The 23,997-nt window shown below is 44.6% G+C and overlaps 3 protein-coding genes across 4 annotated transcripts; 1 reads left to right on the top strand and 2 right to left on the bottom strand.

The window, feature by feature from the left end:
* Positions 1-33: 33 nt before the first annotated feature.
* On the bottom strand, positions 34-11,963 carry ddr2a (discoidin domain receptor tyrosine kinase 2a). The gene is made up of 17 exons (XM_037250259.1): positions 11,565-11,963; positions 7,977-8,093; positions 5,418-5,520; positions 4,912-5,143; positions 4,662-4,809; positions 4,439-4,541; positions 3,832-4,015; positions 3,518-3,758; positions 3,294-3,359; positions 3,014-3,150; positions 2,776-2,938; positions 2,494-2,699; positions 2,289-2,416; positions 1,796-1,993; positions 1,467-1,701; positions 1,149-1,298; positions 34-964 (listed from the first exon to the last, which is right to left on the bottom strand). Exons 2-17 carry the CDS (start codon positions 8,056-8,058, stop codon positions 833-835), a joined length of 2,508 nt encoding a protein of 835 aa, XP_037106154.1. The 5' UTR covers positions 8,059-8,093; positions 11,565-11,963; the 3' UTR covers positions 34-832.
* A 667-nt stretch (positions 11,964-12,630) lies between these two features.
* Positions 12,631-20,414, bottom strand: uap1 (UDP-N-acetylglucosamine pyrophosphorylase 1). Of its 2 annotated transcripts, XM_037250260.1 has the most exons (11): positions 20,264-20,414; positions 18,927-19,229; positions 17,013-17,217; positions 16,555-16,730; positions 16,300-16,472; positions 14,813-15,006; positions 14,607-14,747; positions 14,252-14,440; positions 14,095-14,136; positions 13,224-13,290; positions 12,631-13,109 (listed from the first exon to the last, which is right to left on the bottom strand). In XM_037250260.1, exons 2-11 carry the CDS (start codon positions 19,210-19,212, stop codon positions 13,017-13,019), a joined length of 1,566 nt encoding a protein of 521 aa, XP_037106155.1. In that variant the 5' UTR covers positions 19,213-19,229; positions 20,264-20,414; the 3' UTR covers positions 12,631-13,016. The 2 variants fall into 2 exon arrangements, with proteins under 2 accessions (XP_037106155.1, XP_037106156.1); XM_037250261.1 differs by lacking the exon at positions 14,095-14,136.
* A 218-nt stretch (positions 20,415-20,632) lies between these two features.
* On the top strand, positions 20,633-23,992 carry ubxn6 (UBX domain protein 6). Its single transcript, XM_037250262.1, has 11 exons — positions 20,633-20,851; positions 21,178-21,338; positions 21,614-21,678; positions 21,782-21,904; positions 21,972-22,069; positions 22,135-22,210; positions 22,291-22,375; positions 22,472-22,691; positions 22,755-22,885; positions 22,984-23,132; positions 23,209-23,992. Exons 1-11 carry the CDS (start codon positions 20,769-20,771, stop codon positions 23,332-23,334), a joined length of 1,317 nt encoding a protein of 438 aa, XP_037106157.1. The 5' UTR covers positions 20,633-20,768; the 3' UTR covers positions 23,335-23,992.
* Positions 23,993-23,997: the final 5 nt, after the last annotated feature.

The following is a 23,997-nucleotide window of genomic DNA, read 5'->3' as shown; positions in this document are numbered from 1 at the left end:
CGGCAGCCAATAGGATCACGAAAGCGCACGGGATGGAATTCACTGTTTTATTTTATAATCAATGTACAACGTTCGTTAACAAGTACAGTACATAAACAATTTTTACTACAATACTGTACAAAAACACTAAATATGTCTCCACTTCACCCCGTTTGATATCTTACATTGAACATATACATCCCTGACCCCTTTCGGCACCCGTAACGCACCTTGCCACCCGTTTCCATGACAACGCGTACACTATCCAACAACTCTACTTTCCACATCTTGCACGATCCATCCACCCACTTTTGTTTCAATCACTAATCCAAGAAAAAATATGGAAAAAAGGAGCATATTCATACACAATTACACCAAGCACACATAAACAGTCAAATATCAACACACAGTATATAAATATGAGTACAAAATACTGGTTGTCTTTACACAGCACAAAAAGAAAGACGTTTCAGAGGTGACATTTCCTTCTTATTCGACGAGGAGACTGAGATGAAACACTTGAAATCTGGTGCACTTTCCCCCCCACTACATTCAAGCAGTCTTCCAAACAATAACACAAAAAAAAATAATGTGACATTTCAACTTCATATTCTAACATACAACATGAAAAGTGCAGAATGCCACTTGCTACAGTTAAACTGAAGTAGCACAACCATGCAGTGTGTTGTGTTTTGTTGTAAGAATTTGTGGACGAGTGTCTCTGGTCGGTCCGTAGCACGTACGTCCGCCGCACAGTGTTCTCCAAACACTAACACAGGTGAAACGCGCAAGTAGCTTAAAAGCCTGGATCACGTCGGACACACGGTCATCTGCGTGAAACGTCGCAGTGGCTCTATGATTGTATTTCCAGGAGGGCTCTGTGTATTTCCTGGAAAGACGGTCTTTCCTTGGTGTTCCTCCTCCAGCAACCCAGCATGACCTTGTAGAGCGAGTCTGGGCACAACACCGGCTGTGGCAGGTAGATCTGTAAAATAAATGAACACATTTGACATTTTCAAGCAGAACCATGATCATGTGAAAACCTGAAGGTAAGCAGAGCTGCAATATTTGTAATAGTGTTACCAGATTTGGTAATGTCTAATTTAACTCAACTTTATTCGCTGTTTACAAAAGTAAAATGAAAGAATAATATGATGCTTAGAGCTCACTTGTCTTTTCTGATCTCTGAAGAACTCTCCCGTGTTTTCAATGACTTGCTCGTCTGTAAGCTGCGAGTAGGGCTGCTCCTTGCAGAAGTTCAAGATCTCCCACAGGGTGACCGCGAAGGCCCACACGTCGCTCGCCGTCGTGAACTTTCCCTGCGTGAGGAAATACATGGTTTTATTAAAATGATCTATCCAATAAAAAAAACTACTACTACTCACCACTAGGTGGCAGTATTGCTCTTTAGATGTTAATAATTCAGTTTAACTCAAAAATAAGCTCTATTCTGTTCTAAAGATGTTATAGTTTGGAATTGTTCTCACTAGCAGGATGCTCTCCCAAGACATCCAGCGGATGGGCAACACCGCTCGACCTTGGATGCGGTAGTAGTCGCCACTGTACAGGTTCCTGCTCATGCCGAAGTCGGCTATCTTGATGGTGAAGTTCTTGCCCACCAGGCAGTTGCGCGTGGCCAGATCTCGGTGCACAAAATTAAGTGAGGAGAGATACTTCATTCCTGACGCTACCTGGGCGGCCATGTAGCACAGGTTGTCGAAACTGGAAGAAGAAGGAGCGAAGAAAAAAATAATTTAGTCACTCACGATCTGTGGCATACGGGATGTAAATAATAAAAATATTTTTTTGCGTTTACCTGACTGTGGGCGAGTTGCTGAGTAGTGCCAACTGTCCCTCTGGCTCACGGCGGGACAAAAACTGGTTGAGGTCTCCGTTCTCCATGTACTCTGTGATCATGCACAGAGGGTCGCTGTAGATGCACACGGCCAGCAGGCGGACGATGTTGGGGTCCTTCAGGCGAGACATGATCTTGATCTCTTTTAGGAAGTCATTCCTAAGGAAGGTTCAGAAGGACGTTCAGAGACATAATTAGATACAGGTAATATAATCAATGCAGGTTGTGGGTCATTTTGTTCCTTTAAGTATTTTTTTCTTTAAAATATGATGCATCATAAAAATAAAGGTGAAACGTGATATTGGTGTCCTGTTGTGAATTGTGAAAATCTGGAAGTAATTTAAGTCTGAAGCCCCCCCCTCTTTCATTTCATAATTGTTCCATGACACCGTGAGGCCACAAGGCGGCGCCAAAGCAATACGTTTGTATATTATTGTAAATTTTGACTCCTTACCTTGCGTTTTTGTTGGCATCTGACCGTAGCATTTTCACTGCCACTAAAACCGTGGCCTCTTCTGGCACGTCAAATAGAAACTCTTTATTCATAAACTCCTGCATTCCCTCTGCCTCACATAGATGCACCTAAACACAAGAAGAGGTATTTAATCATTTGGCATTTTTGAGGCTCTCCGATTCAAAGTCCGGCGATAATCGCCGACCTCTCCAAACTGGCCCTCTCCCAGCTTCTCTTTGAAGGTGAGCAGCTTCCGCGGGAACTCCTCAACCGCTACGTCCTTCCCGGAAAGCAAGTCCATGGCGAGCGCCGGGATGGCGTACGTGTTGCCGCCGGTTACGCCTTGCAGGGTGACAATGTCCGCCTCGGCGTAGTGGGGGACGCCGTCCTGGGCCGCCGTGCTGCTGGAAGCTGGAACACAGCAATGATAGATACTTATCCCCCCAAAAAAAAGAACAATTTTTTTTTTGTCGGGCGTGTCTGTTACCGGGTTCCTCTGAGTTCTGTGCCAACTCGGGCAGTTTGCAGATAAGCCGCGAGGGCTCCTGGTAATCTGGTCCCAGCGGGAAGATGCGCTCGTAAGTAGAACTGGACTCTTGTTCACTGGTGGCGCTGCTCGACTGGTTGTGACTGTAGATGAAAGTCTCGCTCTATGTTGGCAAACGGACTCAGTGTTATTTATCGTGTGCTGCTCTTGCAGTCATTTTATTTGGCGAGTGACTGACCTTCTCCAACATCTTCTGCCACACCTGCCTCCACAGGATGATGACGATGATGGCCACCAGGATGAAAATGATAGCCACCAGGCAGCCAATCAGAATGCGTGTTGTGCTGTCGTCCACTTTATGAGTGGGGTCGTCCTCTGGGGAGGGAAACGGGGAGATGTTTGAAATGCACAAGGAGGCATAAATGCTAACTGCCAACTTAATTGCTCTCACACTAACTATATTCATCATTTTATTATTCGCAAGTCAATCACAGGGATGGATTTTGATGCTCACTGACCTGGCTGGATGATGGGCGGAAGTCCTGTCTTGGGAGGAGTCAGCGTTGTGTTATACATGGCTGTGTCTAAAGAACAATTCACATGTTAAGTCTTCTATAGAGACAGTTTGTGTGCTGCTGTTTTGCTTAGCAACAGTTGGTTTAGCAGTTCTTTCTTGAATGCTCGCTCACATGTGGGCCTTTATAAAGTTTTGGACTAATCGTGGACTATTTATATATTGTACCTGACTGGAAGGTGATCTCGCTGAACAACAGCCATATGTCTGCAAAGTAGAACTGGCACTTGATGGCGCTGGCCATGTGATTGGCAAGCGGGATGGGGACGAAACGTGCGCCGGGGTCCTCGTCGTCCAGCGTGGGGCTGAAGGTGAGAAGCGTGGGCTCCCAATCCATCTCAGAGCGGAAGTAGCAGACCACTTGCTGGAAGGCCTTGACGTTGTGCGTGAACATGTTGTTGCAGTGAACCTGGAATGGCAAGACGACTATGACTATTTTATATTCTCGCTTGGAAGGAGCACAAATGGTGGGATGTTCTCACCATCATCGTGGTGAAGTTCCGTATGCGGTCGAACTCAAACATGATCTCCACGTATCCGCCGGGGAAGCTTTGGTTGCTCCAGCCCACGTAGTCGTAGCCGGGCCACACGTTGTACACGTGGCTGTCTATGAAATCGTCCAGGCCGCACACGCCGTCCGTCAGCTGACCCAAGCCTTCTGTCATGCTAAGAGAGCGACAGGACAGACAAAATAAATATAAAATAAATATAATAAGGTCCTTGCAGGACTGAAACATTTCTTCCAAATGTTCCCTGCCTCTTTGAGCAAAAGTGATTGCTACCACCACTAGGTGGCGGCATCGAGCAAGCAACTCGGCTCAGCTATGTGTAACTTGGCCCATTGGAGGCCCGTGTCATGGAGGACATTATTCACTCACAATGCTATAATACAAACAATTATAATGTCATTCCTTTGCAGGCTGACTCAGTTGTTCCTATGAGGAGGCTTTGCCACCTGGAACCCTCTCGCCACTGTCTCTTTGCTGTCACCATGGCAACCGGGTGACAACAACAACAACAGAGGGACGACGAGGAAAAGTTTCAGGCAGTTGCCGACGAGAGGGAGCGCACACACACACACACACGGACCTGTGGATGATGGCGCCGTCGTAGACAGAGTCATTGAGATAGACCACGTGCTCGGGTAAATTCATCTGCTGGCCCGCAGGAGCGTTGTATGACACCAGACCATCTGTTAATCAAAGATGATCATCAACTTCCTGCACTGGATAGTCTGTTAAGTTGAAGAGGTTCAATAACCTCATGATTTGGCAACCCTGATTTTTGTGGTTTGGGTTTGTTTTCTTCTTACCGAGCCATTCGCAGCCGTACAGCTCCACTCTCATGCAGACGTTCATGGAGTGGTCCGTAACGGGCATGAAGCGCACGAATCGGGCGATGACAGGCGGCTCCAGGTCCTTCAGCACGATGTCGTAGGCGTTCCTGTTACCCTCGATCACCTGCGTGCAACAAACGTCATTCTTGTCTTGTAGTTGTTGTTAATCAGCTGATTAATTTAAAGGTTATATTCAAATATATAGACTAAAATAACTTCTTCTCACCTGCTTGCCCTGCCGGTTTCTCCACGAGATCCAGCGACTGCCATCGCGGCTGTACTTGATCTTGTACATTTGTGCAAACTCGTTTCCAATGCCACCGGCGTGGCGACCCTGAGTGCCCACCAGGGTGATGAAATGGAGCGAGCGCAGGTCAATCTGCAGGAACTCTTTCAGGTTGTCTGGCTCCACCGTGATCTCCGGACACCAAGCGCCGTCACCCTCTTCGAAGTCCAACCTAGGAAGCGGATGTTGGTGTTAGACTTTTAAGGTTCATATTAGACTTAACAGCTTAAAAACAGTACAAATTCCCTATTTGATTAAATAATTGTTGAAAAAATTAAATGCAGTAATATACTATTATTTACAAATTTACATGAATATTGAGAATATTGATATTATTTTTTAAATAATAAATTTAATCTATAGAATAATAAACCTAAAACACTCAAATATGATTAAATATTATTTTTGGTCAATACCTATAATTGTGTATGTGTGAGACCCCCTACCTGCCATATCGAGCAGCGGTGGATTCGGACCACTGGCTAGAGGCGGAGATGTCCTCATCCTGAATTTGCCCACCAGACATTCCCAAGGGGTACCGACACACACCTAAAGTACACACACACACACCTAGATCATATTTCACTAAATACAGCCATACAAAATTGATGACAAATATAAAAGTTGCCCCTGTCTCCGGTCATGCAGGCCACATGATCATTCATTCATTGTTTACTCAGCAGGGGGGGGGGATTTCCCCAATGGAGAATATCGTAAGAGTTGTGGCTATTGTAAGTAATTATCAACTTGGAAAACAACCAGCATCCATTGTATTGCTTTTGCTTGACAAAACACATATTGCACAGCGGTTGAAAAAAGAAAAAAAAAAAAAGATATTGTTGGACGGAAGGCGTGAAAGGGCCGCAACGGTGTTATTGAAATAATAAACCGGAATCACCACATGTGTGTATATGTGCGTGTGCCAATCGAAACGAGGCCTGGCATGATGGCGTGCGCGTAGCTGCATGAGGTCAAGTCGGCCGCTCGGAGCCAATTACGCCTCCACATTGCGGTGGATATAGCGTTTGCTTCCTGCACGCCACCTCATCTACTCTTGTGTGGTCTCTTCTCGTCTCCCGCCGAAATTCACGGGGATTTAAGGTCTTGCTTGTTCGACATACAAAATCCACACAGGAAGACTGGACCCGGGGTTCAAACGTGGAATCTCAGAACTGCGAGGCAGTCTACCTCTCCACTGTTTGTTCCTTGAGTGAGTAACAAATGGATTTTCTCACATGGCATGTAAACTGACTCACGCACTTTGAATTAACTGACTACTGGCTCAAGAATTTTTCCCTCGGTGCTCGTTGACCGAGTCCACCTGACAGGATGCGACCGCCAGGTAACCTCATTTGCAATGAAAGAGTCAGTGTGTGTGTGTGTGTGTGTGTGTGTGTGTGCGCGCGTGCCAGCGAGTGACAAGTCACGACCATCTCCGGAACGTCAGGCGGAAGTTGCGAGGCGAATGAGAGAGAGAGCAAGAACCTGGTCTCCTTTGAGAAGATGCCAGCAACAGCAGAACTCAAGGTCTCCTCTGTCCCCCTTTTCGACGCTGATCTCATCCAAATATTTTCTCAACGTGGAAAGCCGAGAGGATTTTCGTAGCCTTCACTGATGAGGCGATAGACGCACACCCTGAACCACTTCCAGATGTTGCAGACTTGACCAAACTTTTTCATCTTGGACTCAATGATCTTGCATCCCCGCCCCACACTACCCCAGACTGCTCTGGTTAGGAACAAGCCACATCAAGTCAAACCACTGGACTCTTCTAATATTTTCATGCTATTAGTGGTTTGCAGGCCAAATAATCAAAAGACGAAAACAAACAAAAGTTGACAGAAAATATGCTAATGAACACCATCACTAGACTTTGGGGTGCTTAATAATTGAGATAATTCGAAGACAAAAGTAGGAAACCTCGCCTCACAAAGGCTAAACTCGTACTCGGCTGAGATTAGACATCCAGGTCTGAATGTCGGCCATTAGGGACATCCACGATGCGGAGCGAGTTAGCGGATGTCAAAACGAGGCCCGTCCAAATGTTGTTCCTTGCTATGTTTATTTTTCTACCCGAGCCACTCAGAGGTGACCCCTGAGGTGAGCAGCGCGGCTAGTCATTTACACGCATCCGCGCATCGACCTCCCACCCTAAACACACACACTGCCCATCAGGTTTCACATTCAGGCCACCGCAGCATCTAAAAATATCAAGCCCAGGAGAAGGTGGAAAAACACCAGCTTTGTGTTACAGAGCCCCAGAGAGCGCAAACCACCTTCTCCCCATCCTTTGGGTTTCTGAAAGGTAGACTTGTTCACTCTGGCAACTCGTAGCGCCAAATACATTCACGCGCACACACCGCATGTCTGCAAAATATAAATATACGTAGAGTAACCGTTAAATGCGGAGGCATGATCCAACATTTAAGATCATCCAAACAATTTTGTCAATAGCGCCGGTCTGTCTTTTTGGATACACAAAACACACCCACACACTTCTTTTTCTTCAAGAGTGAAATCACGCTCGCCCACTCAGGATCGGGATGGAAAACACAGGGATGGTACAAGCGCCATTGCTGGGGAATTTTAAACAGAGGAAAGTTGGCTTGGCTCGCCATTTCGGCTCCATTAAATTCAGCCGTGACTCTTTCCCTGCTGTGGGAAAAAATAACTCTAGGTGGAAGTATCCTGCTTCCATACATTAGAGTATGTTGAGATTATAACACACACACAATTGTAAGAAATCCTCAAGGTTGGAAACAAACTTTTTTTTTTGTGAACTTGTTGAACTTTGAGTTCAACACACGCACATGCGGAGAAAGACTATTTGAATGGACTTTCCTGCTGTCAGAATGTCTGGTATGCATTAGCCACAGACTCCAATCGAATAGCGAGATATGTGCATGCTGCACAAAAACAGGAAAGTGAGGTCAAATGAGATTCAATAGAAAGTCAAAGGGACAGTGTGTCGACCAAAAGCTTGCGATGATGATGCGAGAACGTACCTGGGTTGACTTGCGAGCTGACAGATGCGAGAGAGGTCACGAGGAGCAGCAACGACAGGCGGACATGGCGCGGGCGCTTCATCACAAACACGTGTTTGGATTGGAATGGATCTCGACCTGGACACACACAAAAAAAATACACGTGAATGCTGAGAGTTTGTCGTTGGTTAAAAGTTTGGAGGTGTTTTTGAAATGGGATCAAGTGGACTAACCCATTTTGAGGCAAAAGGTGGGGATGGGTTGTTGTTTTTTTGTTGATAAAAAATTACATTTCAACTAAGCACACATTTTTTAGCGTGTTAAAAAGGTTGACAGAAAATAAAATGTTTAGATCTCTCAAGAATGAGCTTTGGATAGTTTGGAGAAAGAGGTCAGTGTCGTGATGAGGTATAAAAGTCGCATCCCTGAAAGGCTCCAATGGGCCAAAACTGTACAGCCAGCTAAAATGCTATATTAAAAGTACAGCTAGCTAAATAATCTTTCCAAGGACAGCAATGAAGTATTTGTACTTGGTTTCTTCCTTGCGCTGATTAATATCACATGTCAAATTGCCCCCCTTCTCTTAAATAGATGACGTGCGACCAGTATTGACAAAGACATTAACGACTAACTGAGCAGCCTGTGTCCCTTCAGCCTAAGCGAAGCTCTCCGGACGGCCGCTAAGGTTACGGCCGCTTGCTATCTTTTCCAGCTTAAGCTGTCCGCCTCTCGCCTCCACCTCGGAGTTAATGAAAGCCAAACAGCTGGCGGCTTGTGTACGATAGGACGTCTAGAAAAACGTTATGCGGTGCTCTGTAAAGGACCCTGTGTGCTTTGGGGTCTCGACCTGGAGAATTCCCCATTGAGTGTGAATGGGGGCGAGTTTCCGATAGGAAGTGTCATGTCCAGTGAACCGGTCCAGACTTCGTGTCATAAAATGTACTGTTGAAAGAACTGCTGTATAATATAAGTGGAGGTCTGTGAGGAGTGGCTAATAATTTGCAATAAATTGTCATCTCATAGAAAAGTGTATCGTGTATTTTCTATCCTAAAAAAAGAGATAAATATTTTAAAACTTGTTTCATTTTAATGTGACTTATAATTTGCCTTTAAGGTACATGGCAGTCGTGTTTATTTGATGTTTTGATTTATGAGGGAAAAAAATCCCCCCCAAAACTCTTGATATAACTACCCAAAACAAAAATAAGTAAAAAAAAAAAAAGTAAAAAAGAAAAACAAGTAAAACTACTCAACATTCGAAAATTTCTAACAGGCACACAGAGGGAGCATCTGCTTTATGAATTTTTATGTGTGGAAAAAGCCAATAAATAAAAATTAAGCCAATTTTTTTTTTTTTTTTAGGCTGTTCCACTTTGCAGTTTCCGCTGTCCAGCTTTTCAACCTTCCAATTTATTTTCAGTGCAAAGGTCAATTTCTGGACTACGAGTCCTGTTCCAGCTCCAAAAAGCAAAAGCGGACAAGAACTGCAAAGGACTTGGGCTTCATTTTCAGGGCCAGCTGCCCATATCCGTCAAAAGTGGATTTATATTTTCATGACTTGTGGAGCCAAGTTCAAACACCATGAGCCAGAACGCCCCGGTTCATTAAAGATTAAAAATCATTTTCCTTTCACATGCTCGGCAATAACAATAACAATTTATGACATATTACATAACGAATGATGAGTATTAAGGCTAAACAAGAAAGGGGGGGGGGGGAGAAAAAGTGGGGACAAAAAAGTTCTGCATAAATAAACATGAGGCAGCCAGTACAGGAAGTGGAAGACAGCACACACACACATTCGTGGATCACAAGGATGAATCGGCTGTCAAGTGGCACACACATGCTGATGACTTTCCGATAAACGGACCGCACGAACATCATTACATAAGTCAGTGCAGCTCGACGTGACTCAACACACAGCAGAGTACACGGGAGAGCACCTAAAAACGCAAACGTCGACTTTTTGGATGTTTTCCCAGGCCTCGACCTTCGTTTGTCTTTGAGCAATATGGCTGATTTTAGATGGTACCAATTAAACCACACAAAAATGAAATACAACATTTCCTGTACAGTCATGAAAGAATTTAGGACTGAAGTCAACCAGCATCGCAGAACGGATTGTGTTCAACTTTGGAGGTTCTGCTGTACTACATATTTACTGATCTTACACAACTTGACTCATTTTCTTCTTTTTGCCCCAAATTCAAAGTATATACATAGTATCGTTGTCCCAGTCTGCAATTGCAAATACTAATATCGATGACAAGTGCAATGGTTCAACGTAAACAAAAGTCCAAAGTGGAAATTTTGTCAGGTAGTGTACATGCTCTTTGGTGTCCATCGGTGCTGCGTGAGTGTCATGTAGGTGTCACATGCAGGTGTGTGTGTGTGTATGTTGCGTATGCATGATAGATGACCACACATTGACCTCCTTTTCAGCCTGGAGTTAAAGCCCACAAAAAGATCGTTCTAATAGGGCATAATTGTTGCTCTTACCAGGTGGCCGGTTCGTTCCTCTGAAATGCGCATTTTCATCTGGCAATTTAAGAAGCACTAAGATATTTAATTGTCAATTGTTTTATTCTTACTTTGCTAAAGCTTTCCTGGCTTTCTTCCTTTGACCCCATGACCTTCCCCTCTCCCTTTATTTAAAAAAGTGTATGATGAAAGGGAATCTCAGAAACTCACACTTATACAACTAATGTGTGTATCATTATTTTTATGGCACTTTTTGAGCCGTGATGTGTTTGTTCTAGAATGCTGTGCAAAAACTGTCGGGATGTCACGTGGTCTCCATCTTTCTCTCCTGTTACGGCACGCCAACACTCATTAGCGATTTGGTAGATCATTTTTAAAAGGCTTTAAATGCGACCATTTATGATGAACGTCAATGGTTTAAGATTGACTTATGAATTGTAAATCTAAATTGCTGGTCGGCTAAAGACCGACAGCTCGCTTCTTCCTGATTACAGAGGCGTTCAAGGGTCTAACTTTACTTTTACTGCTGCGTAAACGTTGTACCTTTACTGTCAGTTGCGTTGGTGGCACTTAAGTAGCTTATGTATAATATAATACACATACATAAATTTAAAAGAGTCCTTGAGGATCTGAACAAGTTGAGCTACACTGTTCTGAAGTAGCAATAAGGGGGGAGACTTAAATGCCTATTATTATTAATTATGGTTATTTCTAACGTCATAGATCAATCCGAAATATTAGGTTTTGAAAATGTCAAGTCAAATATGTTTTTTCCCCATATTAATTTACAAATTGCTGTATCATTAAAAGTCCTAATCAAGGTTTCAGACTACCCCTAAGGTTTACATCCCACATTTGTCCTTCTGTGTGTGTGACCTGATGAATGCAGCATTTCGCAATGTCACATCAACGTCTGGTGTCTCGTTTTTTTGTTCACACCCCAGTTGAGATTTGTTGTCTGAATAGAACACAGCATTTGATGCACGCCGATCAAAATCGTTCCGTTCAGTAGAGAAAACCATTCTGTGCTTCTGCTTTCAATCATTGAAAAGCTACTAAACACTATGATCAGCTTCAAAAGCAGGAACTTAAAACACCTAAAGAAACTGAGAAATAAGTTTCACTTACTTTTATCCTTTCAGAGCATTTGTCCAAAGAATATTCCAGTGAGGGGGGATCGGGCTTGCTTAAACGTCTTGTTGGCTCACTTTGGCGGCGCCTTCGCAAGAGCTGATGTAAGTCAACACCGCACACATAGGAGGAGGGATAAGAAGGGGGGGGGGGGGGGGGGGAAATAGAGGGAGAAAGAGAGGCAGAAAGAGGGAAAAAAAATCCCTCACATTCTGTGGATTCTTGGGAGCCAGCCAAAGTCCCAGAATTCCACATGCCACACATAAGGTTTCAATTTAGGCCGAATCCGAAAGGCTCCATCAGAAAGCTTTCTTTCCTGCCTTGAAAAGAGTCTTTCTTTTTGACAGCCGCTGGCGCGTCAAGGTAATGCTTGTGCTGCCGTACGAGAATTTAAAAACAAACGTCCAAGCATTTTCGAGCAGTGTGTGTGTGTGTGTTATGACTCAAAATCCAGATACAAATGGTCAAAGCAGATGTACAGAAAGCGAGTCGTTTTACAGTGGCAATCATGCATTGTAAAATCATCAGAGTGGACTCATCCAAAAAAATGCAAACCTAGTTAAAGCTTCGCAAGGTTTTCAACTTCAACGTTAAAATGACATCTGGCCACCATCAATTCCGTTGGTGGCAGTTCAAGCGCCTTTAAAAACACCACAGAAGAAGAACAAGAAAAATCAACAATAAAAATGTGTGAGTATTAGAGGTTTGTCTAATCGTCGTAACGCACTTAGCAGAACAGGAGGTGACGGCAAGAGGTGCTGTGTTGCTTTGTCTCGTCCTAAACATAAAACCACGTGCTGGAAAATCGGATTCTGAGGACACCAAGTGTAATGCAAAAAGCAGAAACACACCGTTGTTTCCAAAACTGAATTGTAACGTACAGTAAGCTGGAAACTAATTAGAACATCTCAAAGGCGCTACAAATTGATGTTCAACCATCAGTGAGCACCTAAAACAGTAAAAGTGGAAATTTTAATGGAGTATTACAGACAGAAATGTTATTGCTGATGCCTATTCTCGATTTTGCCTCAATAGGTGCATGGCACCAAAATAATCTTTCAAATACTGTTTTTTCCTTCTTCTTTAATATGCATGACTTTGAGCTGAGTCAAGTTCCATCATCGATAATTAGAAGAAAAACTCCCACATCCTGCCCTGTATATGATTCACAAACCAGATCATTCCAGTTCCCGTGAGTTATAAAAATCATGATTTAAACTTGAGCAGATATGTAGAATATAGAAAAATAAGTTTCATCATCAAAATAAATAGATGCACCAAACCCACAAGCGCTCCTCCCGGAAGAACTGTCGTCATACATCATCTCCTTGGTTTGTTCATCAAGTTTCTTGGTGGACATGCACATTGATGCTTGTTGTTGCACAGTGATGACATCACAGCTTCTCATAGAGGAACTAAAAAGGGTTGGTGTCTTTGGATTGGTCCCACCTAAACGCCGTTCTTGACCAGCTGGTGGACGCCGCTTTCGTCGATGATGAGCGTGGGGTGGAAATCTCGACCCTTCACCAGCGCTTCCAGACCCTTTCGGGAACAATGTTGATTAGGACATTGCCTTTCAAGTCGACTTGAACAGGGGTTCCTTCAAAACCATATCTATTTTGAATGATTTTGCCCTCTAGAAATAAAAAGTCTTACCTCCCCCCCGTAGGACACCAGCGGAGAGATTTCACATTTGATTGGCAGGTCCGTTCCGTCCTTTAGGCTGGAGGGAGGGAGGGATAAAGCAAAATTAAGTGTCACAAAATTGTACAAGAGAGGCAGCAAATCATCGCCTCGCTGTAATTGGGTTATATTTTGAAAGAGTTGATCGTCAAAATGAAGGAAGGAAAGGATTTGCTGTCGGAAAAATGATGACGCCGGCGCTGGCATTCGTACCACCTGTGCAAGTGGCCGCCACGCCGCCATCATTTAATTTCTTTCGATACAAGAAAAATGACAAGGCGGGTGGAGAAAGACACAATCTCAGTAATTACATGTTAGCGGTCTCGCCGAGTATGGTAAGATGATTGAAGAGTAAAAGAGAGAGAGCAGCCGGATGATTGAAGAGGAAGAATGATCACTTCAGAACATTTTGGCTGGAATTGGATTTGGGCTCACTACAATCGACAAGAGCTGAGATTAGCGTGCGATACATGCCGACGTCTTGCTCCGGATTTTGTGGCCGTTACCTTGATTTCAAAATTGGCACACAAAAAAAAAAGCAAAGGAAGATTTGAAGTGTTAAGCTCGCTGTACTTTGTTACCGAATAGTTTCTCAGTACTTGAGCAGTACTAGTTTTGTCTTTTACTTGAGACACCAACATTTTGGGCAACTCTAACTACCTCTGATGTTGTTTCATCTCAAGTTGTTACTCCAAGCAAGACATCTTGGCACACGCGAGCAAAGTGGAGCGAACTGTACATGCTTGGAGAAATATGGTGCTTAAAGCAAACTAAAACCATCTGCATGCACTTGGTGGTGCCAGGGGAGGAGGGGCAGGGGGGCAGGTTTTGGAGAGGGAATTACTTTCTGATGCCATCATCTGTGACAGGGTCTGCTGCTCCAGCTCTGGAAACATTTGGTGAGGTGGGACAATGAATGTGAGGTCACACACACACACAACAAAAAACCCACAAACAAGGGATGCAAACAAGCAGCACACACGCCTTGCAGCTGCGCTTACCTGGGTATGGCGGGCACACGCGTGCCATTCTCGTCAATGAAGTGGCCGCCGGCGTTCAGCACCCAGCGGTGGTGGAGGGACATGAGGGCGTGTCTGGCGGTGGTGGGCGTGTCCTTCCCGTCCTGGCGATCGGCGTTCTTCAGCGGGGAGAACTCGTCTTCCCTCAGCACCTCGTACACCACAAACGTCCTGTTGGGAGACACGTGGTTATGATTATATCTTCGACATGATATAAATAAATTGGTAAAAACTCGAAATAAGCGAAAAACAGTTTTTCAAGCACTACCATCACAACCGATATTAAAGTACTGTAGTGTAGTAGGCCTAAATGTTTGAACATATCAAAGTTGTTTACTTGGCAAACTGGAAGATGTCAAAGACAAATTTTTCCATTTTAATTCCATTGGGTTTGTCAGGACTGACGAGCTGACCCTGGTCGTCCACAAACGGGATCTTCTTCTGGGCCACGTGGTGCTGAAGCTTTGGTTCATACTTCCTGATGGGAGAGAGCGACAATTAGATTCGATCGAGTTGAAGGCTAAACGGTCTCGGTGGGCTTACTCGACAATATCTTTGAGGAAGGCGAAGCTAAAGAAGTGATTACACACGTTGGCCGCGTTGAACATGAGGCGGCCGTCGGCGCTGCGCTTCTCGGCCGTCGCCAGGGTGATCTCGCTGTACTCCACCACTTGGTAATGCCCGTCGGCCTTGCAGACTACGCCGACGGCCTCCGTCGGGTTGCTTTTCTCTACCACCTGGGGACCAGATTTGCGATAAGAGCGGGGGAACATAAAAAAATGTTATATTAGGGCATGATAAGATATTGCAGTAAAAAGATATATATTTATATCAAAACCACATGAGAGGCCTACAACTTCGACTACATGGGCTGCCACAAAAAGATCATATTTCCACTCTGTGCAAGCAGCAGTTTGCACTGAAAGAGGCGAGGAAAAAAAAAGTCAGCCGGTGCTTAATGACAGAGTACTGATGAGGGGGTTGGTGAGCGGGCCGGGTCAACGCTCACCGGGATGCCACATAAACTGCCGAGGGAACTTTATGGAAACCCGACCGAGAGAGCATCTGGACGCACGTTTGCAAGATCCGTTATTACATTAAGTGACGTGGATGCTTGTGAAGAAATAGAGGAAGCAAAAGAGGCACATAAAATCCAGATAGATAGGGGTTTCATCTCTCATTCCAAAAACATGCTTGGTTCGTTACATAAAATCACACCAAATAGTCCACATGTGAGTGTGAATACTTGTTTGTCTGTATTTGCCCCAGACCAAGGTTAGACCCCACCCGGAGGCTTATTTAGTCATTTGGGGGCCCAAGGAAAACCCACTTATGGGGCCCTGCACATCCGTGTGCTGCAAATAGTTTGAATATTGATTCTTCGATTTCTTGAGATAACGATTCTTTTTGAGTATCATCATCTAACAGTTTACTGCAGTTCATTGGAACCTGAATGAAATTTAATATACTGTAGCTCAGCATTTTGACTGCTTTAGCATTCAGATATTAATCACTCACCTAAAAAAGCAAGCCAATAATGAGTCACAATGGATTGGACACTACCCAGGGCATACATGAATAATGTTCCAGTCTTAAAGCATTTGACTCTGTCACAGCTAATCTAGAATGTGACTTAACAAATAAAACACTTTCTGGGTGTGTCAACAATTTATTTATAGCAACACACCAAAGAAACGTTGCTTAAAAACCCCCAAACAAAACCAGTTTAAATAATTATGTTAGTGGGCGTAAATAGGAGACGAACTGGCCTTTGTCGCCACCAGCTGGTGGGTTGCGGAAGTTGCCATTATTCCGCTATTATTTCTCTATTCTGGTTGAGTTGCTGACTAGCATTAGTACTAAAGTTCAGGCCTTGAATCACATCTTTCTGTTTTCATATTCTACCTCACTCTAATAAAGTGTCCAAAAATATGTCACAAGCATGATATTAAAAAAATAAAATCAACCAATGACTCTGGCAGCAGGAAAAAAAAAAGAAAACAGGAAACAAAAGCAAACGCAAAACTAACCTTAGCGCCACAGTCAGCATCCTTCTCCACACAGAAACCCAAAAATGCTGGGTCAGCCACTTTGACCAGGATGTTATCCACACAGTACACATGTATGTACTCAACCCCCCTCCGCTGCATGTCATCCAAGATGCCCTGGTTGCCCAAGGCTCTGTACAGACCCCCATTTCCATCTGAAACGCAGGAAGAAGCCATTTTGTTTTTAGTCTTTTGCACAAAGTCCACAAAAGCAGACGCTAAAGAAGTGCAAATTACCAGGGGCCATGGACACCTTGCATGTACTCTCCAGGATCATCTTGCCGTCGTAGTCCATGGCTGGGAGCATGCCCTGCTGGAAAAAGATGACGCTGCTCTTGTCCAAGCCAAAGTAGTTAAGGCGTGAGAAGAAGTCTTTGGTGGATTCCATGGTCCTGCCGCTGGTCATGATGTACCTGGATGTGAGAGCCACCAGGTGGCGTGAAAAAAATAAATCAAATCAAATGCTAAGATGCTACTAGATGTCCGTGACGATCTCGACGATGACATCACGGATGGATTGTCTTTACACACGTGTCACTTTTATGGCATTAGAGTCATTCATATTTTATCATGTCCTTGACTCCACAAGGAACTTCCTTGATTGTGTGATACGGCTACAACCCATTTCAATGATCTATTGACCGAAGCGAGGGCAGACGCTCCGGCTACAATAAACGGGTGAACTTCCGCCTTACCAAGGAACGTTGCACTTTTTCTTGTGCTTTTCCTCACTCAGCCGCTGCAGCTTCAAAATACGCTCGGCCTGGATTTGGAAGAGGGTCTTGTGGGACGGAAGCCCCACGTCGTACATCCCTTTGGGGTAGGAGACCCCGAGTCTGGTTCCCTGACCGCCGGCCAGTAGTAGAACGGCCACTTTACCCTGGGAGATGCATTCCAGGCCTGAAAGGGGAGGGGTGGAGTTAATATTGATAATGTAACATCACATTAAGATTAGATTGTTGAACATGACTTCATGCTTTAGAACACTATCTAATCTGTAAGAATGGTCATAGTACATTTATATTACCTTCATTAATAATTGAAATGGAATTGCAACAATAAATACATCATGCACTGCCGCATGACATTTTGGTTCACTGGGAATTTATTATTGAAGTGAGTTTGTTGGGCTGAGTCATGTGGCTTTTTTTTTTAACATTATACAGTGTTATATCACAGTGTTTCATTGTCAAAGTGACTCACACAGGGAAGAAAAAGCAAAAAAAAAAGTAGCTCAACAAAAGATGGACTGACATTGATGATTTGTTTTTTTTTTTATGGGAGCTCCAGAGCTTTCATAAAGTTTATGGCTGTTCTGTTTTATCTTACATAAATGGCTACTACGTGACTTCATTCGCAATGCTCCTGGTCTTGTGACGAAAAACAATAACTTGGGCGCACGCGCACACACACACGCGCGCACACACACACGCGCGCACACACACACGCGCGCACACACACACGCGCGCACACACACACGCGCGCACACACACACGCGCACACACACACACGCGCGCACACACACACACGCGCGCACACACACACACGCGCGCACACGCACACACGCGCGCGCGCGCACACACGCGCGCGCACACACACACACACACACACGCGCGCGCACACACACACACACACACACGCACACGCACACGCACGCGCACACGCGCACGCGCACACGCGCACACGCACGCGCACACGCGCGCACACGCGCACGCGCACACGCACACGCACGCGCACACGCACACGCACACGCACACGCACACGCACACGCACACGCACACGCGCACGCGCACACACACACACACACACACACACACACACACACACACACACACACACACACACACACACACACACACACACACACACACACACACACACACACACACACACACACACACACACACACACACACACACACACACACACACACACACACACACACACACACACACACACACACACACACACACACACACACACACACACACACACACACACACACACACACACACACACACACACACACACACACACACACACACACACACACACACACACACACACACACACACACACACACACACACACACACACACACACACACACACACACACACACACACACACACACACACACACACACACACACACACACACACACACACACACACACACACACACACACACACACACACACACACACACACACACACACACACACACACACCATATGCCGGAAAGCAGTGATCTAATCAACAAGGGTACAAAACATATTCTGCCTACGTCAAAGATGAAATTGAAACCAGATGACTACAGTGCGACCACCGCAACCACCCTCCGCCCTTCTGCTGTCATCTTCCTGTGTGACGTAAAACTTAACTGACCAAACTAGTTGCGCAATAAACATAGTCAACACAAGATGACTTTTAGGGAGACGGTGTCTTTTTCCTTTTTGTGTTATCTTTGCTATCCAGACTGACATTGACTTGAAATAGAAAGTGTCACTTTTGACACACCTTTCACTTTTCTTGGCAACACAAAGAAAATTGTGACTCCAAAGTCAAACACGGCACTCGTGTTTTTTTGTTTAGATAAAATTAGGATTACCTTTTTCCTCCCAGCGTTTAACACTTCCCCTGTCCCTCGTCACACTCCCAAGCACATCCTGGGTCACCGGCTCCATGCGGGCATCCATCTTCTCGTTCTTGCTGCTGGATCCGGATGACTCCATGGCTCTCTTGAAGAAGACGTTGATCTCCTGGAAGTCGATCCCTTGCAACTCCTGGTTTAAGGAGGCACGCTCATCAGGGCTTAGTTTGTCCCAGAAGCGGATCAGGTGAGACTGGCCGGCCTCAGTCAGCCTCCGGAGGAGTCCGCTGGCGTTCGGGTCCATGATCAGTAATGGCTTTGCTAAGAAATAAAATGATACTGTCAATTTATTTCATTCCTAATAGCCATACAATAAATTATTCACTTCTAAGTGAAGGATACAACAGTAAATTATCTCTTTTTTTTTTTTGTCTACTGAAGAGTAAGGATTTGCTGAAATGGAAGTGAATTGCACAATTTGGAGAGAAAAGCTGTCTCATATTTAGTTTTTAAATCTTGTGGAAAGGTGGAGAAAAATGGAATAGTACAAGAGCATGTCTGATCTTTGCTAGTTCAGAGTAAGATAACATGATTACCCGAGTTCAAAAGAGGAACGGGTTGTTCATCAAATAAGAACAGCTTGATCAAAACTGTGACCTTGAGTCAACTGAAAAAAATAAAATGTATTATGATTGTTATACAAAAGAAAGATTAAAGCAATAGAAAGATAAGATCGTGATGACAAATTGAGCTTTTAGTAGCACAGTGCCATTTCTAGGGTGTAGTTATAGCACGGATTGATTTATGAGTGACACACCCCACTAGTCTTTTTAAATTTTGAACTTGATATGAAAAAGTCAAACATTAAACCTGTTAAAGCAACCTGCCAGTCCACAAAACCCTCATACAATGTTTTGTTTGTCCGTGGACCAATATAATATAATATAATATAATATATATACATAATATTTAATATGTCGTGTCACCGTGGGATAGTGGGAAACGCAATTTCGATCTCTTTGAATGTCTTGACGTGAAGAAATTGAAAATAAAGCAGACTTTGACATCAGCAATCTACAAAGCTATTAAGTTGACGGCACCATACGATACCCCTAACAAAGACATATTTTGGCCATGTTTAATATTTAACTTATCGTTAGGCTATGGTAGCGGATTCGAGCGACACATAAGCAATGTAAATAACAATTTTATGTTCAGAACGTGATTCGGCGCTGCGGGCAAGTTTGGAGTAAAATGTGTCAGTTGACGAGTCGGGTATCTACCATTTAGCGTTGTTGGACGTAGTATAACTCAACGCATACAAGAAATATGCATTAATTGTTATTATAACTTACCTAGTGGGAGTGTCACTCCTAAGTCGAACGTTTTACGCCACAATTGAGGCTTTCTTGTCCGGGTCCGAACGCCTCACAAACCCGGACACCGCCTCTTGGTACGTCACGCCTGACGTGGCGGGCGGAGATACAATGCTGCCTTCAGATGATCCTCGTAAATTGCATAACAAGTTTAAAAATAAACATAAAAGCTGCGCCTTCCCTGTACGAGGCGTGACAGCCCATCCCAACGAGCGCTTTTGAAACACCCATGAATCGCGACCAAGAATGTTATAAAAACAGGTATTGCTTTTGTTTAAAAATACTTAAGCACATTTCAAATTCCGTGGTTGCTTTATTTTTACTTTTAACTCTACCTGATGAGGGCAGCACTCGCAAAGACGTGAGCCGGAAGTAGTATCAATAAAGCGTATTGTAATACCACAGAAGAAGTCGATTTGTTGACATCCCACTCCTATCTGACAGTCCCTGCCGAGTGTCTGTCGTTCTCGCCTCCCGAAAAGAGATGAAGAAGCTTTTCGATGACTTCAAGAAGGACATCAAATTTAAATCGGCGGGCCAAGGGAAGAAGCTAACGGAAGATAGCAGGTAAAAGGCGGACCCCCCTCCCCACCCGCATGAGCTAACCAAACAGCTAAATACGTTAGCGCCGCGTCGTATTATATGCGCCTTTATAATTAAATAGATCGGCTTTTGTTTACACTTTGTCTGCGTAACAACCCTCATTTAATCTAGCTGTTGTCGTTAGTTGTTTTGCAACGAATTACTCAGCAAGCGTCTAATTTCAGGCTGGCTAACGGTTAAGTCCCACACAATCTTATTAAGTCATGTGACCACTCCTAAACACCGCTTCTGATTCTTAACGAGATGGGAAGCGTAAGCTTAGTAGAATCTTTCTGTATTATGTCACAAAGAGGTGCACCTGAGAGAGGGCAGAGGAGCTCCAGTGGAACGCAGCATCACCGCGATGCTCCCAGCGAGGGATCCCAACGAGCAGGAGCGGCAGCTCTGGCCAGGATTGAACAGCACCAGCGGCCGAAGGTCCACACCTCCCAGATTGCCATCAGGAACCAAGGTGAGACATGTAGAGCACTGCCAGTGACACAAGTGTGGGACAAGAGTCACTATCCACTTTATTTTACACGTAGATGAGTAATAATGCTGCAAATGCCAGCTTTGTCACTGTCGCACCAACAGTCAGTTGCTCTTCATAAAATATTGCAAGTGCCTGACTCAAGAAAGAATATTTTGTGAAACATTTAGAGACTGGACGTATTAGTATTTGATGAACACATGTGGTTGTTACAAAAGTATGTAATGTAAAAATAAAAGTGTGCTCATATTTCACAGTGAAACGAGAGCTGGAGGCCGAAGCCGCTGCTGTGGCAGAAAGAGACAAGGCGACAACTGCAGAGGTACATTGAGTTTGAATCATCCTCAATATTTCTGACTGAGAAAGTAAAAAAACAACTAGTTATGAAACAAAAGCATAGTTCAAGTTCTCCCCAACACCGACAGGGAACCGACATTGCCGTGAAAGAGCATCTCTCGGTGACTGGCGTGTATTTCACCTGCCCGCTAACAGGAGCCCTCCTAACAAAGAGCCAACGGGATGCCCACATAAAAGAGGCCATTTTGATGGTATGCCTAAAAAGATTCATGTGTGTGAAAGCCACCATGATTACTAACTCTGTTTTGTTGGTATCAGCGGTTTGAGGAGGACGACGTGGAAGCATCCGTCATGATGATTCACACGTTCAACAAAGACAAAGAGAAGGTGAAAGCAGCAGTGGACATCATGAGCAAGTAAGATGCCTGAAAATATCAAATGCCTCTTGGAGGCCAAAAACATTTTACTCCTTCTTTTCCAGATATGTTGAAAATATTTGTAAGAATCCTTCAGAAGAGAAATACAGGAAGATTAAACTAAGCAACAAAGTCTTTCAGGTATGGCTTGCCTGTTTAATTGACTGGACTACTGCCATCTGTAGGTTTAAAGACTACATTACATGTGTTTTGTTTTTTAGGAAAAAGTGCACTGTGTGGAAGGCACGAGAGAGTTCCTGCAGGCTCTTGGATTTACAAGCACGATGCTTCCTGTCGACGGTCAAGGTAAATCGATCACCGCGGGAGTTTGACCAAATACAAAACACAACTGTATTAAAAAGTGAAATACCTCTACTCACACTTGTGCTTACCGGAGTTTAGAAGAAGAAGAGGAGTTCCTGGTGTTGCCCGAGCAGAGTTCCGACGCCCTGGAGCTGATGAAGGAGCGGCGGGATCGTTTGCAGCGCGGCGAGCCCGTCAGAGCGCAACTGGACCGGCAGGCTCAAGTCTTCCGACCGTCGAACAACGCAACCCGCTTTGAGCTGCCGTCTGAGTTCTACAACCTGAGCGCCGAAGAGATCAAGAGGGAGCAGCAGATGAGGTTGAAATCTGCAATTTGGAGAGTCTCGTTTCAGGATGAAGACTTTTAATTCATGTGTGTTAGGAGTGACTTAGTGGAGAAGAACTCCGTACTTCGTACCAAAGCCATGAGGGAGCGAGATGAGCAAAGGGAGAGGAGGAAGTACAACTACACTCTGCTCCGCATTCGGTTGCCCGATGGAAACCTGCTCCAGGGTACGTACATCACACAATAGGCACAGATGGAACCTCAAGTCATACAATTGAACAGGCAATGTTTTAAAATCATATTTTAACACTACGTCTGACCTCAGGGACGTTCTACGCCTGGGACCGGCTTCCGGTGCTGTTCAGCTTCGTGCGAGACTCCCTGGTGGACGGCTGGCAGCCCTTTGAGCTCATCGCTCCCGGTGGTCACAAGTTGCAGGAGTCCGAGGACCTGGCTCTGGTCGAGTGCAACCTGGTGAGTGACGCCAAGAGATATGTAAATATCATGTAGCCTCAATCCAGAATGTGTGTGGGGTTTTTTTTTCTGAAAGGTGCCCACGGCTCTACTCACATTAGCCTGGGACGCAGCCGTGCAGGCAGACATTGCGGCAGCAGGCGGTAAAAGCTCAGCCCTCCTCAAACCGGAATTGCTGGAGACCATTCGCAACTTGAGCTGAATCGAGCGAGCGCACACCGAGTCCATGCCAACTTTCCTCCCTGGCATCGCCGGCCGGGCATGAAACTGCCCCTCACCAACTGTTACGCTCGTATTTATTACCGTTGTTGTTCATCGTCTAACAAGCGCTAACCTTTGCTCACGGCATCCAACAGACTAAAAGAGAAAGCGATTCATGTTTCCATTTAAGCTTACTTGACAATTATTCAAACCGCACCATGGGGCTTGCATGTGTCAATGTAGAAAAGAAAAAAAAACAAGGTCTGTGAATTGTTCTTGTTTGTATCAAACATCTACTAAATTTCATGCAAAATCAAAAGAAAATCCCGGTCACGCTTCAGTATTTGATTTAATCTTGGACTTCATCGTTTAACTTGATGATGCCTTTATTTTGTTTTTATGTACACACAAACACTCTAGGGGGGAGTTAATACACTTTATTTTCTTCCAATCTAATGGTGGATAAAGGTGACGACTACCTCACATTGCTCGTCTTTCTATCAAACACTAACGTAGATTTAGTGAGTCACGGGGCGATGTGGTTATTGTCACCTTAATGCTAATCAACTATTAAATCCCCACGTGTTCTACGGTTTTGGAAATGGGTGAGCGGTTTGTCAACCTGTTCTGCCTGAAATAAACAATTGCTTGCATCAGGACAGAT

Source organism: Syngnathus acus, chromosome 4, assembly GCF_901709675.1.
Source record: "Syngnathus acus chromosome 4, fSynAcu1.2, whole genome shotgun sequence".
Lineage (NCBI taxonomy): Eukaryota > Metazoa > Chordata > Actinopteri > Syngnathiformes > Syngnathidae > Syngnathus > Syngnathus acus.
The sequence above is the reverse complement of the archived record's forward strand: the minus strand, read 5'-3'. Positions and strand labels throughout refer to the sequence as shown.